We start from the raw sequence: 14,887 nt of genomic DNA, 5'->3' as shown, positions 1-14,887 counted from the left end.
GAACTGCAGACTCTGGTAAGAGCAAGGGAGGCGGTTTGTGCATTTACACTAACAATGCCTGGTGCACTAACACGGACATAATCGATAGATCCTGTTCGGCTGATTTGGAATTCCTCATGGTAAGGTCTAGACCCTTCTACCTGCCTCGGGAATTCACGGCTATTATCATCACTGCGGTCTACATCCCACCACATGCTAATGCCAAACTAGCATTGAAGGACCTCTACAGGGTCATCAGTGAACAACAAACTGCGCACCCAGACGGAGCTTTTTTCGTCGCGGGGGACTTCAATCACATAAACCTAAAATCTGTACTACCGAAATTCCACCAGAATGTTTCCTGCCCCACAAGAGGGGAGAACACACTGGATCAAGTCTACACGAGCATTGTAGATGCTTATAAGGCCATTCCCTGCCCCCACCTTGGGAAGTCTGACCACCTCTCCCTGTTTCTAGCCCCGGCATACAAACCGCTCATCAAAAGAGCGAGAACATCAGTGAGATCAGTGAAAGTATGGCCAGAGGGAGCAGTCTTGGAGCTTCAGGATTGTTTCGAACGCACTGATTGGGGCATGTTTGCCCATAATGACATCGAGGAATACGCATCCACAGTGCTATTCTACATTAACAGTTGCGTCGAGGTCGTCACGACCCATAAAAATATCAGGACATACCCCAACCAGAAACCCTGGATGAACGGAGAGGTCCGCTCGCTGTTGAAAGCACGCGACGCAGCATTTAAATCTGGCGACGCGGCGGCTTACACTGCAGCTAGGACCAACCTAAAAAAGGGTATCAGGACTGCCAAAAGGAAACAGACACTGCGGATAGAGGATCATTTCCACAACAACTCGGACTCCCGGCGCATGTGGCAAGGCATCCAGTCCATCACTGACTACAAGAGCAAAAACACCAGCCCCACGGTTAGCGATGCCTCCCTTCCAGAGGAGCTTAACAACTTCTACGCTCGCTTCGACAGGGACAACAGGGAGCCGGCTACCAAAGCCTTGCCACCCCCGGAAGACCAGGTGCTCACTCTGTCGACCTCCGACGTAAGGGGTGTTCTACGCGGAGTGAACACATGAAAGGCTGCTGGACCGGATAGCATCCCTGGACGGGTACTCAAGGAATGTGCTGATCAGCTGGCTGATGTCTCCACCGCCATCTTCAATCTGTCATTGGCCCAGGCAGTAGTCCCTACATGCTTCAAGACCGCTACCATTATTCCTGTGCCAAAGCAAACGGCTGTGACGTGCCTGAACGACTATCGACCTGTCGCACTCACACCCATCATAATGAAGTGTTTCGAGAGACTGGTCCTGGCTCACATCAAAGCCAGTGTTCCCGCCTCTCTTGACCAACACCAGTTTGCCTATCGTGCAAACAGATCAACGGAGGATGCAATCACAACTGCTCTACACTCTGCACTGAATCACTTAGATGGTAAAGAGACCTACATCAGAATGCTGTTCATAGACTACAGCTCAGCATTCAACACTATCGTCCCAAACAAGCTGGCCACCAAACTCCACACTCTTGGCCTGAACACTTCCCTCTGCAACTGGACCCTGGACTTCCTAACAAACAGACCCCAGTCTGTCAAATTAGGTAACCACACCTCCCCCCCCCTGACCCTGAACACGGGGGCCCCACAAGGATGTGTGCTGAGCCCCCTCCTCTACTCCCTCTTCACCCACGACTGTGTGGCTGTTCATGGTTCCAACACCATCATCAAGTTTGCGGCTGATACCACGGTAGTAGGCCAGATCACCAACAACGATGAGTCAGCCTACAGGGAGGAGGTCCAGCATCTCGTGAAGTGGTGCGCCGATAACAACCTGGCCCTTAACATCAAGAAAACCAAAGAAATCATTGTGGACTTCAGGAAGTCTAAAGGCGGAAGTCACACCCCCATCCACATCAATGGGGCTGTGGTGGAAAGGGTGGACAGCTTTAAGTTCCTCGGAGTCAACATCACGGAAGACCTCTCCTGGTCCCTCAATACCTCCTCTCTGGTGAAGAAGGCCCAGCAGCGCCTATATTTCCTAAGGAGGCTGAAGGGATGTAACCTGTCACCCCTGATCCTCTCTAACTTTTACCGCTGCACAATAGAGAGCATCCTGACGAACTGTATCACAGTATGGTATGGCAGCTGTAGCTACTATGACCGGAAAGCCCTGCAGCGAGTAGTCAAAACTGCCCAACGCATTACCGGCACCCAGCTACCGACCATAGAGCACATATACCAGAAACGCTGTTTACGGAGGTCACGGACCATCATCAAAGACCCTACCCACCCCAGCCACAGTCTGTTCGCCCTCCTGCCATCTGGGAGACGCTACAGATGCATTCGCACCCGTACGACCAGATTTAGGAACAGCTTCTTTCCCAGGGCTGTCATCCTACTGAACTCCACAAATAAACTCTAAAGCCTGCACATCTGCCAATGCACTTTATTATGGTTATGTTTATGTTAATGTATTACAAGCCAAATGTATGTTGAATGTTTAAATGTCTTAATCTAAATGTACACTCTCGGGAGCCGCAAGCCTACATTTCGTTGTACTGCACTTGTGCACTAACAATGACAATAAAGTTGATTATGATTATGATTATTATTATTAGCTGTGGAAATAGAGGTTAATAATTATGACCTAATTGGGATTACGGAAACATGGTTGCAGGGTGAGCAGGGCTGGGAGCTTAACATACAGGGGTATTCAGTATTTAGGAAGGATCGACAAAAAAGAAAGGGAGGAGGGGTAGCATTGCTAGTAAAAGAGGGGATAAATGCAATTGAAAGGAAGGATATTAACTCAGTTAATACAGAATCTATATGGGTGGAGCTAAGAAATAGCGAGGGGCGAAAAACATTAATAGGAGTGGTATATAGGCCTCCAAATAGTAAAATAGAGGTTAGGGAGGGCATCACGAGGGAAATTAGAGAAGCGTGCAATAAGAGCACAGCTGTCATCATAGGTGACTTTAACTTACATATAGATTGGACTAGCCTAATCAGTAAAAATAATGAGGAGGAGGAATTCCTTGAGTGTTTGAGGGATGGTTATCTGGATCAATATGTCGAGGAACCAACTCGGGAACAGGCTATATTGGACTGGGTACTGTGCAATGAGAAGGGACTAATCAGTAATCTTGTTGTACGGGGACCCTTGGGTCAGAGCGATCATAACATGATCGATTTCTCACTCGAAATGGAGAGCGAAGAAATTGACTCAGAGACTAAGGTCCTGAATTTAAACAAGGGGAATTATGATGCCATGAGACGGGAACTGAGTAGGTCTGATTGGACAACGTTCCTGGGAGGACTGGAGGTAGATAAACAATGGCAAACATTTAAAGATAGAATGACAAAATTGCAAAAATTGTTTATACCAATCTGGCATAAAAGGAAATCTAAAAAGGTGACTCAACCGTGGATAACAGGGGAAATTAGAGACAGCATAAAATCCAAAGATAGGGCGTATAAAATAGCCAAAAAAAGCGCCAGAGCGGAAGATTGGGAACAGTTTAAGATAGAGCAAAGGAGGGCAAAGGGCATAATCAAGAGGGGCAAAATAGCTTACGAAAACAAGCTGGCGGAAAATATAAAAACTAACTCCAAAAGCTTTTATAAGTATATCAAAAGGAAAAGACTGGTGAAAACCAAAGTTGGTCCATTGCAGTCAGATACGGGGGAATATATAATGGGAAATAAGGAAATGGCAGATCAACTAAATGCATACTTTGGGTCAGTCTTTACGAAGGAAGACACAAAAAACCTCCCTGGGATATCGGGAAAAATAGGGACATTGGCAAAGGAGGAACTGACGCAAATCAATATCTCTAAGGATATGGTGTTAAGGAAGCTAAAGGGATTGAAGGTGGACAAATCCCCAGGGCCTGATAACATGCATCCTAGGGTACTGAAGGAGGTGGCCCTAGAGATAGCGGATGCACTAAGGATGATTTTTCAGAATTCATTAGACTCGGGAACAGTGCCGATGGATTGGAGGGTAGCTAACGTTACCCCACTATTCAAAAAGGGGGGTAGGGAAAAAGCAGGTAATTACAGACCTGTAAGCCTTACATCAGTTGTGGGCAAAATGCTGGAGTCCATCATTAAGGATGAAATAGCGGAGCACTTAGCAAATGGGGACAGGATAGGACAGAGTCAACATGGATTTACAAAGGGTAAATCGTGCTTGACTAATCTATTGGAATTTTTTGAGGGAGTAACTGGTAGAATAGATGGGGGAGAGCCAGTAGATGTGGTGTACCTGGACTTCCAAAAGGCCTTCGATAAGGTCCCACATAAAAGATTAGCATGGAAAATTGAGGCTCATGGGATAAAGGGGAAAGTTTTGGCGTGGATAGGGAACTGGCTGTCAGATAGAAAACAGAGAGTTGGAATAAACGGCTCATTTTCTGAATGGCAGGCAGTAACAAGTGGGGTACCACAGGGATCTGTCCTGGGCCCCCAGCTGTTCACAATTTACATTAATGACCTGGATCAGGGAGTCGGATGCAGCATTTCCAAATTTGCAGACGACACTAAACTAGGAGGTGGGGTGGGCTCAGAGGAAGAGACCAGGAAGCTCCAGAGCGATTTGGACAGACTGGGCGATTGGGCGGATAAATGGCAGATGCACTATAATGTGGACAAGTGCGAAGTTATCCACCTTGGGTGCAGGAACGGGAGGGCAAATTATTATTTAAATGGCAATAGATTGGGAGAGGGGGAAGTACAGAGAGACCTGGGTGTTCTTGTACACCAGTCACTGAAGGCGAGCATGCAGGTGCAACAGGCGGTCAAGAAGGCAAACGGTATGCTGGCCTTCATAGCAAAAGGGTTAGAATACAGGAACAGGGATACCTTGCTGCAGCTGTACAGGGCACTGGTGAGACCACACCTCGAGTACTGTGTACAGTTTTGGTCGCCTCATCTGAGGAAGGATGTTCTTGCCATGGAGGGGGTGCAGCGGCGATTCACCAGGCTGATACCAGGAATGGCGGGAATGACCTATGAGGAGAGACTATGTAGTTTAGGGATGTACACACTGGAGTTTAGAAGATTGAGAGGGGACCTCATAGAAGTGTATAAAATTCTGACAGGTCTAGACAGACTGGATGCAGAAGGAATGTTTCCCTTGGCGGGTGAGAACAGAACTAGAGGACATAATTTAAGGATAAGGGCTAAACCATTTAGGACAGAGATGAGGGGGAATTTCTTCACTCAGAGAGTGGTGAACCTGTGGAACTCATTGCCACAGAGGGCAGTGTACGCCAGCTCATTAAATATATTTAAGAGGGAATTAGATATATTTCTACGGGCAAAAGGGGTTAAGGGTTACGGAGAGAAGGCGGGGACGGGATACTGAATTAAAGGATCAGCCATGATCTCATCGAATGGCGGAGCAGGCACGAAGGGCCGAATGGCCTACTCCTGCTCCTATCTTCTATGTATCTATGTATTCCCGACAGACCGATCTCCACCCTCTCACTCCCTGCAATTCTTCCTGTCCTGCTACATTTTTTAAGGAGGAATAGAGAAGTGTCAGCTTAACCACTAAAGGAGAGACTGGACTGCATTATAAGTCTTTCCAAATTCAAATTAAGTGAGTGAATCTGAAACCTAGGTCAGCTTTTCCCAACACGAGGGAGCCTGCTGCTCACCTTCTCCGACTCGTTCCAGCATTTCAGGATGAAAATGTTGGCGTAGATGTCCTCGACACAAATCCAGCTGGAGATGCTGAGTGTGGTGTCTGTCCACACCCAGTCCATCACTGCTCTCAACTCCATCAGAAAGGGCACCAAACGGAATCTGCAACCGTCCAAGGAAGAGGGTTAATACATGGACACTGAAATATGTCAGGTAGGGTTCAGAGACAGCCATATTTAAATGGGCCAGTTGTACAGATGTTTATACAGGGCATATCCTTTCAGCTTGTACAAGTTGCATAACATGCAGAAATTAGACTGAAATAATCGTTACTAGAGCAAGACCTTCAACTGCATGAATTTGTCCGTCTCAATCTCACATGTAAACTGAAGCCTAGGCTGCACTCATCTGTAGAACTCTAGCAGTACTTCTACATAAAGTACCTCACGTTGCAACGAGTGGCATTTATCCAAGGCACCTACTTATGACAATAGGTAAATCTTGTATATTATTTTTGGTATAGAGGTATAACATGGATAAATGTGAAGTTATCCACTTCGGTAGGAAAAACAGAAAGGCAGAGTATTATTTAAATGGTGATAGATTGGGAAATGCTGATGTACAAAGGGACCTGGGTGTCCTTGTACACCAGTCACTGAAAGCAAACATACAGGTGCAGCAAGCAGTTAGGAAGGCTAATGGTATGATAGCAAAATACTGCAGATGTTGGAAATCCGAAATAACAACAGAAAATGCTGGAAAAACTCAGCAAGTCAGGCAACATCCGTGGAGAGAAATTTGAGTTGACGTTTCGGGTTTGACCCTTCTTCAAAACTGGAGAGAAAAGGAACTAGATCGAAGGCAGGGCTGCGATCGGACAAAAGAATAAAAGAACCAAAAGAAGTAAAAGAGATTAGAAGCTAGACGAGATGGTAATAGGCTAATGGTATGTTGGCCGTCATTGTAAGAGGATAGAAACATAGAAGAAAGGAGGAGTAGGCCATTCGGCCCCTCGATCCTGCTCTGCCATTCAATGAGATCATGGCTGATCATCCAAATTCAGTACCCTGTCCCTACCTTCTCCCCATGTCCCTTGATCCCTTTAGCCTTAAGAAATCTATCTAACTCCTTCTTGAATATATTTAATGAATTGGCCTCAACTGCCTTCTGTGGTAGAGAATTCCACAGGTTCACCACTCTCTGGGTGAAGAAATTCCTCCTCATCTCTGTCCTAAATGGCTTACCCCTTATCCTTAGACTGTGACCCCTGGTTCTGGACATCCCCAGCCATCGGGAACATCCTTCCTGCATTTAGTCTGTCTAGTCCTGTTAGAATTTTATAAGTTTCAATGAGATCCCCTCTCATTCTTCTAAACTCCAGTGAGTATAAGCCCAATCGACCCAATCTCTCCTCATACGTCATTCCTGCCATCCCAGGTATCAGTCTGGTGAATCTTCGCTGCACTCCCTCCATGGCAAGAACGTCCTTCCTCAGATAAGGTGACCAAAACTGCACACAATACTCAAGGTGTGGTCTCACCAAGGCCCTGTACAACTGCAGCAAAACATCCTTGTTCCTGTACTCGAACCCTCTCGCTACGAAGGCCAACATACCATTTGCCTTCTTAACCGCCTGCTGCACCTGCATGCTTACCTTCAGCGACTGGTGCACAAGGGCACCCAGGTCTCGTTGCACTTCCCCTTCTCCCAATCTATTGCCGTTCAGATAATAATCTGCCTTCCTGTTTTTGCCACCAAAGTGGATAACCTCGCATTTATCCACATTATAATGCATCTGCCATGCATCTGCCCAATCACCCAACCTGTCCAAATCATACTGGAGTTTCTCGGCAACCTCCTCACAGCACACACGCCAACCTAGCTTTGTGTCGTCTGCAAACTTGGAGATATTACATCTAGTTTCCTCGTCTAGATCATTAATATATATTGTGAATAGCTGGGGTCCTAGGACTGATCCCTGCGGTACCCCGCTAGTCACTGCCTGCCACTCGAAAAAAGACCCATTTATTCCAACTCTTTGCTTCCTGTCTGCCAACCAGTTCTCTATCCAAGTCAGTACCTTGCCCCCAATCCCATGTGCCTTAACTTTACACGCTAATCTCTTATGCGGGACTTTATCGAAAGCCTTCTGAAAGTCCAAATACACCACATCTACTGGTTCTCCCTTATCTATTTTACCAGTTACATCCTCAAAAAATTCCAGTAGATTAGTCAAGCACGATTTACCTTTTGTAAATCCATGTTGACTTTGTCCGATCCTGTCACTGTTTTCCAAGTGCTCTGCTATTACATCTTTTAAAATACACTCTAGCATTTTCCCCACTACCAGTGTCAGGCTTACTAGTCTATAATTCCCCGTTTTCTCTCTACCACCTTTTTTGAATAGTGGGGTAACATTAGCTACCCTCCAATGCATGGTAACTGTTCCAGAATCTATTGAATTTTGGAAGATGACCAGCAATGCATCTACTATTTCTAGGGCCACTTCCTTAAGTACCCTAGGATGTAGATTATCAGGCTCTGGGGATTTATCGGCCTTCAATCCCGTCAATTTCCCTAACACCATTTCCCTACAAATACTGATTTCTTTCAGTTCCTCCCTCTCATTAGACCCTATGTTCCCCGACACCTCTGGGAGGTTATTTGTGTCCTCCTTTGTGAAGACAGAACCAAAGTATGTATTTAATTGGTCAGCCATTTCTTTGTTCCCCATTATAAATTCCCCTGATTCTGACTGCAAGGGACCTACGCTTGACTTCACCAATCTTTTTCTCTTCACATATCTAAAGAAGCTTTTACAGTCAGTTTTTATGTTCCTTGAAAGCTTACTCTCATACTCTATTCCCCCCCCGCTTAATTAATCCCTTTGTCCTCCTTTGTTGAATCCTAAACTGCTCCCAATCCTCAGGTTTACTGCTTTTTCTGGCCAATTTATATGTCCTCTCCTTGGATCTTATGCTATCCCTAATTTCCCTTGTTAGCCACGGTTGATTCACCTTTCTATTTTTATTTTTATGCCAAACAGGGATGAACAAATTCTGTAGTTCATCCATGCGATCTTTAAATGTTTGCCATTGCCTATCCACCGTCAACCCTTTGAGTAACATTCCCCAATCAATCCTACCCAACTCGCGCCTCATACCATCGTAGTTTCCTTTATTTAAATTCAGGACCCTAGTCTCTGAGTCAAATACTTCACGCTCCATCTTAATGAAGAACCCTATCATATGATCGCTCCGCCCCAAGGGGCCTCGCACAACAAGATTGCTAATTAATCCTTTCCCATTACATAATACCCAGTCTAAGATGGCCTGATCTCTAGTTGGTTCCTCGACATATTGGTCCAGGAAACCATCCCGTATACACTCCAGGAATTCTTCCTCCACAGTATTGTTACTAATTTGGTTAGCCCAATCTATATGTAAATTAAAGTCACCCATGATAACTGCTATGCCCTTATTGCACGCGTCTCTAATTTCCCGCTTATTGCCATCCCCAACTTCCGCATTACTGTTTGGGGGTCTGTATACAACTCCCACTAATGTTTTCTGTCCCTTGGTATTTCACAGCTCTACCCATACAGATTCTACATCAGAGCTAATATCCTTCCTTACAATTGTGTTAATCTCCTCTTTAACCAGCAATGCTACCACACCTCCTTTTCCTTTTTGCCTGTCTTTCCTGAATATTGAATACCCCTGGATGTTGAGTTCCCAGCCCTGGTCGCCCTGGAGCCATGTTTCCGTAATCCCAATCATATCATATCCGTTTACATCTATTTGTGCAGCTAATTCATGCACCTTATTACGAATGCTCCTCGCATTAAGACACAAGGCCTTCAGGCTTGTTTTTTTTAACACTCTTAGACCTTTTAGAATTATTATTTACTGTGGCCATGTTAGATTTAAACCTTGATTACTCTGACTGCCACTTTTGCTTTTCTCCTTCCTGTCTTTTGCTTCTATCCTTGTTTTCCTTTCCTCTGTCTCCCTGCACAGATTCCCAACCCCCTGCCATTTTAGTTTAAACCCTCCCCCACAGCACTAGCAAACCCTCCCCCTAGGACATTGGTCCCAGTCCTGCCCAGGTGCAAACCCTCCATTTTGTACTGGTCCTACCTCCCCCAGAACCGGTTCCAATGTCCCAGGAATTTGAATCCCTCCCCCTTGCACCATTCCTCTAGCCACGTATTCATCTGAAATATTCTTCTATTTCTACTGTGACTAGCACGTGGCACTGGTAGCAATCCTGAGATTACTACCTTTGAGGAAACATGTACAAGAAATGGCTCGGTCAGAGGGAACACAACACATTCCCAGCAGGTCGGTTGTTAGCTCTGTAGCTGCTCTGAGACATCCTTGACCCTTGCACCAGGGAGGCAACATACTAGAGTCTCGTTTGCGGCCGCAGAAACGCCCATCTCTTCCCCTTGCAATAGAATCCCCTATCACTATAGCTCTCCCACTCTTTTTCCTCCCGTCCTGTGCAGCAGAACCACCCACAGTGCCAGGAAGTTGGCTGCTGCTGCCTTCCCCTGATAAGACATCTCCCTCACCAATATCCAAAGCGGTATATCTGTTTGAGAGGGGGATGGTCACAGGGGACCCCTGCACTACCTGCCTGCGCTTACTACTCAGGATTGGAGTACAGGAGAAAGGATGTCTTACTACAGTTATACAGGGCCTTCGTGAGACCACACCTGGAGTACTGTGTGCATTTTTGGTCTCCTTACCTAAGAAAGGATATACTTGCCATAGAGGGAGTGCAGCGAAGGTTCACCAGACTGATTCCTGGACTATCGTATGAGGAGAGATTGGGTCGACTAGGCCTGTATTCACTGGAGTTTAGAAGAATGAGAGGGGATCTCATTTAAACATATAAAATTCTGACCGGGCTAGACAGACTGGATGTTTCCCCTGGCTGGAAGGTTTAGAATGAGGGGTCACAGTCTCAGGATACAGGGTAGGACATTTAGGACTGAGATGGGAGAAATTTCTTCACTCAGAGGGTGGTGAACCTATGGAATTCTCTACCACAGAAGGCTGTGGAGGCCAAGTCACTGAATATATTTAAGAAGGAGAGAGATAGATTTCTAGATACAAAAGGCATCATGGGGTATGGGGAGAGAGCGGGAATATGGTATTGAGATAGAGGATCAGCCATGATCATATTGAATGGTGGAGCAGGCTCGAAGGGCCGACTCCTGCTCCTATTTTTCTATGTTTCTATCTTATTAGATGGCGGAGCAGGCTCGAGGGGCCATATGGTCTACTCCTGCTCAATATCGAGTTCAATCATTTCAGATCATAACCTCGGCCTCTATTACTTTTTTCCTTTAAATTTTTTCCACCCCTTTGTTTCGGGTCCTCCTTTCCCCCCCGCCCCCCTCCTTTCCTTTTGTTTCTCTCTCTCACCTGGCAGCTGTCCTTATCCTGCCAGTACACTTCACACCTAATCTCAGCTGCCTTTTGTCTCCACGGGCCCATTACCATCTCATCTGGCTTCTAATACCTTTTATTGTCTCCTTTACTTCTTTTGTTCGATCGCAGCTTTGCCTTCGATCTTTTTCTTTCCAGTTTTGAAGAAGGGTTTCAACCCGAAACGTCAACTCAAATTTCTCTCCACGGATGTTGCTTGACCTGCTGAGTTTTTCCAGCATTCTCTGTTGTTATTTCCTATTTTTTATGTTCTTTTAACTGCGTGGTGTGCTGTGTTATGTTGACTTAATAACAAGGCAGCCATCTGCCACCCACATGGCTGAAGCTATGTTGTGGGATTGCATAAGGACAGCATTATCATTTCCTAAGCCAAGCTCTGGGTCTGGATGGTCCACTGCTCTCTCCTTATGCCAAATGAATCTTTAGCTAGGGCCCTTCCAGCCAGGAACAAAGCCAAGAGCAGAGCAGTTTTTCAGATCATTATCGTACGATCTAGTGTCACTGGCTCACATCAATGGTACCAGGTGACGATCCTATGCCAGGGCAAAGGGTGGCTGGATTTTTTAGCCCCCTTTCATGATGAAGGAAATCATGGACATTGATTACATTCCTTCAGTTATCCAATATGTTGCAGTAGTCATTCATTGTTACTATTCAATCTGATCTAGTGTTTTGGTGAAGTATTCTCTGTTTATCTATGCAATCTTGCAGTATAATCTTCAATGACCATCAATACATCTGCTGAGTGATTGGCATACTCAATAAGTGTGCTAATCACACAGAGTAAGGTTGTGCAGTGGTTAGGTTGCTGGACTAGTAATCCAAAGAACGCAAGTTCAAATCCCTTCATGGCAGTTTAAGAATTTGAATTCAGTTATAAAAATCTGGAAATAAAAATGAGTAAAAGTATCCATGAAGCTGTTGGAGTATCGTAAAAACCCAACTAGTTCTTTAGGGATGGAAACCCAGATGTGACTCTTAACTGCCCTTTGAAGTGGTCTAATGAGCCCATAGTTGTAGCAACTGGGGATGGGCAATAAATGTTGGTCTTGCCAGTAATGTCCACATCAGGAGAATGAATTTGTTGTTATTCATAGAGTTGTACAAGAAAGGATGCACGTGTTTGGTGCCGACTTATTTATTCAAGGGATGAAGGTCATGTAGGGCAAAGAGGTGTTGTCATATTGTAGAATGAATGTCCCTTTATTTGCAAATGGGGGAGAGTGTGGGTGCCAGCCCACAAATAACGAGACTTAATTTCCCAACGTGTCATCTCTGGATTGCCAGGCCAGTACCATAACCATTACCATAATAGGCTACCGTACCCCCTACACATTGATGCTTCAGTGCCCCAGGGTTTGTTTTGACACTCTGCTTTGGTTTGTATTAAAATTATTCCTCACATCTGCTAAAATAAGTCCATTATTGCTCTCCATCTGCCTCATCTGTACCGCAGGTCTGGTCCTTCACTTACCCTTGGAAGAGGAAGAGGTTGAGGTAGTTGTAGCTCTTGGTTAGGAAGTTGCCGAGCACTCGGTTTGGGTAGCCACATTTGATCTGGTATGCTGATAGGCCAAAGTAAATACACTTAACAAAGTACCAAAGCTGGGCAACTGGGTTTTGGTTAAACCTCCTGCAATTAGAGATTAGAGAGGCTTTTAGAAAGCATAAAGCAGTGGGAAGTTATCTCAAACCCAATATATACACTAAAACCTCCCTTCCCATGTCATACACTTGGACTGAAATATCCTGGTACAGGGACCCTACCTTGATAAACAAATAATTAGAGCAAAAAGTATGGAGAGGTGAGGTCATCACTGGACCTTGGTCAGAGGTGAGGTCATCACTGGACCTTGGTCAGAGGTGAGGTCATCACTGGACCTTGGTCAGAGGTGAGGTCATCACTGGACCACTCTGGAGAACTGGAAACAGATCTCCTGCCCTCTGAACCACAAGAATGGTGTTCCAGGGTAATCAGAGAGAGGAGAGAATAAAAATGAATAAATCAGAGGCTAACATGGTGAGGAAAGAAAGAAAACTAAACAAAACTTCTCAGATGAATAATTACCAAATCAGCATCAACATTTATGAGTGTGGGGCAGGGAAAGGGGATCTGACCCTTGAGCAGTTGTGTGAAAGGACAATAATACTAAACACAACAATAACAGCCCCTTCTTTGAGTCTTCCTACATCACGCCATTCCCAGACTATAGCAAAGTGGGTGATCGGCTGCTAGGCCTTGGACCCGCATTGACAGTTTCCCTTCCAGCTCTTGACCTCTGCTCAGACCTCACTTAGGCAGCCAGACTGAGAATGAGAATTCTCATCTCCCCATCCTATCACTGAGTTGGAACGTGCTCTGTACAGCTTGAGGCTGACCGTTCAATGACAACTCCTTTACTATTCCACATGTGACAGAACAGCCTTCCCTAGATCTTAGTGTAGATGTCTACAAGAAAAAAGAATGCCTCTCTTTAACCAATTGCAATGGAGCAGGTATTTACAGTGCTTTGTAATGGTCTAAGTCACCTCTCAGTCACCCCAGGGAGGATAAAGAACATCCAGAAATGGACCCCAAGCACCAGGATAACCTGAAAGACGACCTTCCCCAAGACGGTCTTCCTGAGGTAGAGAGCACGGTCGACCACCATGGTGGTAAATTGAACCAGCACCATCACAAGAAACACTTGGGGTACCTGATCCTCCAAGATGGATTCCGTGATGTCAGCGGAAGCTGTGTGTTTCTGTAGAAGCAAAAAAATCGACAACGGTTAAAGCTGAAGGATCGTGATATTATCAATCATCCCGACCTCAAGATTTGATATACTAGGTAGACTAACCACAAGTTGTAATGGTTAATGAGAAAGACACTAGTCTCTGAGTGCTGAGACAAGTAGAGTTCAGTATTGGACTGGGGGAAGATGTGAGAAAGGAATGTTAACAAGCAGGAATGATGCCAGATAGTCTGAGTGCAGAAGGGGAGTATAAAGGATGAATAGCTCACTTTAATAAATATCAAAGGGAGATAGGTGAGTGAAGACCATGAATGACAGCCATGGTCATTCCTGTAGCGATAACAAGGAACAGCGGGTAGTAGCTGTACCCATGTGTGCTTAGGGGAAGGGAGCAATGTCACTTGGCGTCGTGATGTATCAGGCAAACGCACTCACATACAAACCACACGTGGATGGAGCGTGCTTAAGTAATAACATCACGGTAGGGAGACGTAATTAACCCCATAAAGATCCAGTGCACCAGAGCCCCTTAGGGACTTTTACCTACTCTGCTTAGGCTAGCGTGAGCAGTCAAGATGATACGCTTACGGGACTCGATGAGTCCATTGCTCGTGAGGAATTATCGGCACTGCATGTAATGGTTTATTTCAATATTTTGATCAATAAAGGGTATTAATAAGATATCTTTGTGTTTCCTGGTCCTCAATCTTCTATTAGGGAAAGGATAAATGACTATCCTTTAAACCCAACAATTAGAACAGGATTATTTTCAACCCATACATGACTGCATGACCACAATCATCTGACAGAAACAGCAATGGTTATTGTGAATGACGTGGTGCACAGAAAGCACATCGGGGTCCGAACCTGGGCCAATATCATTCCATGGCCTGGGAATGTGATTGTAACTTTTTTAATGACTTTCTATATTCTAGATACTCTGTACTTTAAGTTACTCTCAGAAGTGATTATTAGTTCTTTGCAGCCTCAAGAGTATCTTCATCAGTCCTGAAGTCTAGGTAAACTTGATAGCG

The 14,887-nt window shown here is 45.3% G+C and overlaps 1 protein-coding gene across 1 annotated transcript in view; it reads right to left on the bottom strand.

The window, feature by feature from the left end:
- Positions 1 to 14,887, bottom strand: part of LOC147108520 (piezo-type mechanosensitive ion channel component 2-like) — a 318,148-nt gene that overhangs the window by 20,343 nt on the left and 282,918 nt on the right. Inside the window, 3 exon segments of the mRNA XM_086004280.1 lie at positions 5,674 to 5,821; positions 12,593 to 12,751; positions 13,648 to 13,862. Of these exon segments, the coding sequence (XP_085860406.1) occupies positions 5,674 to 5,821; positions 12,593 to 12,751; positions 13,648 to 13,862 (522 nt within the window).

This window comes from Somniosus microcephalus, chromosome 13 (assembly GCF_052327205.1).
Source record: "Somniosus microcephalus isolate GS21.2 chromosome 13, FLI_Smic_1.0, whole genome shotgun sequence".
NCBI lineage: Eukaryota > Metazoa > Chordata > Chondrichthyes > Squaliformes > Somniosidae > Somniosus > Somniosus microcephalus.
This window is presented reverse-complemented; position numbering and strand designations above follow the sequence as displayed.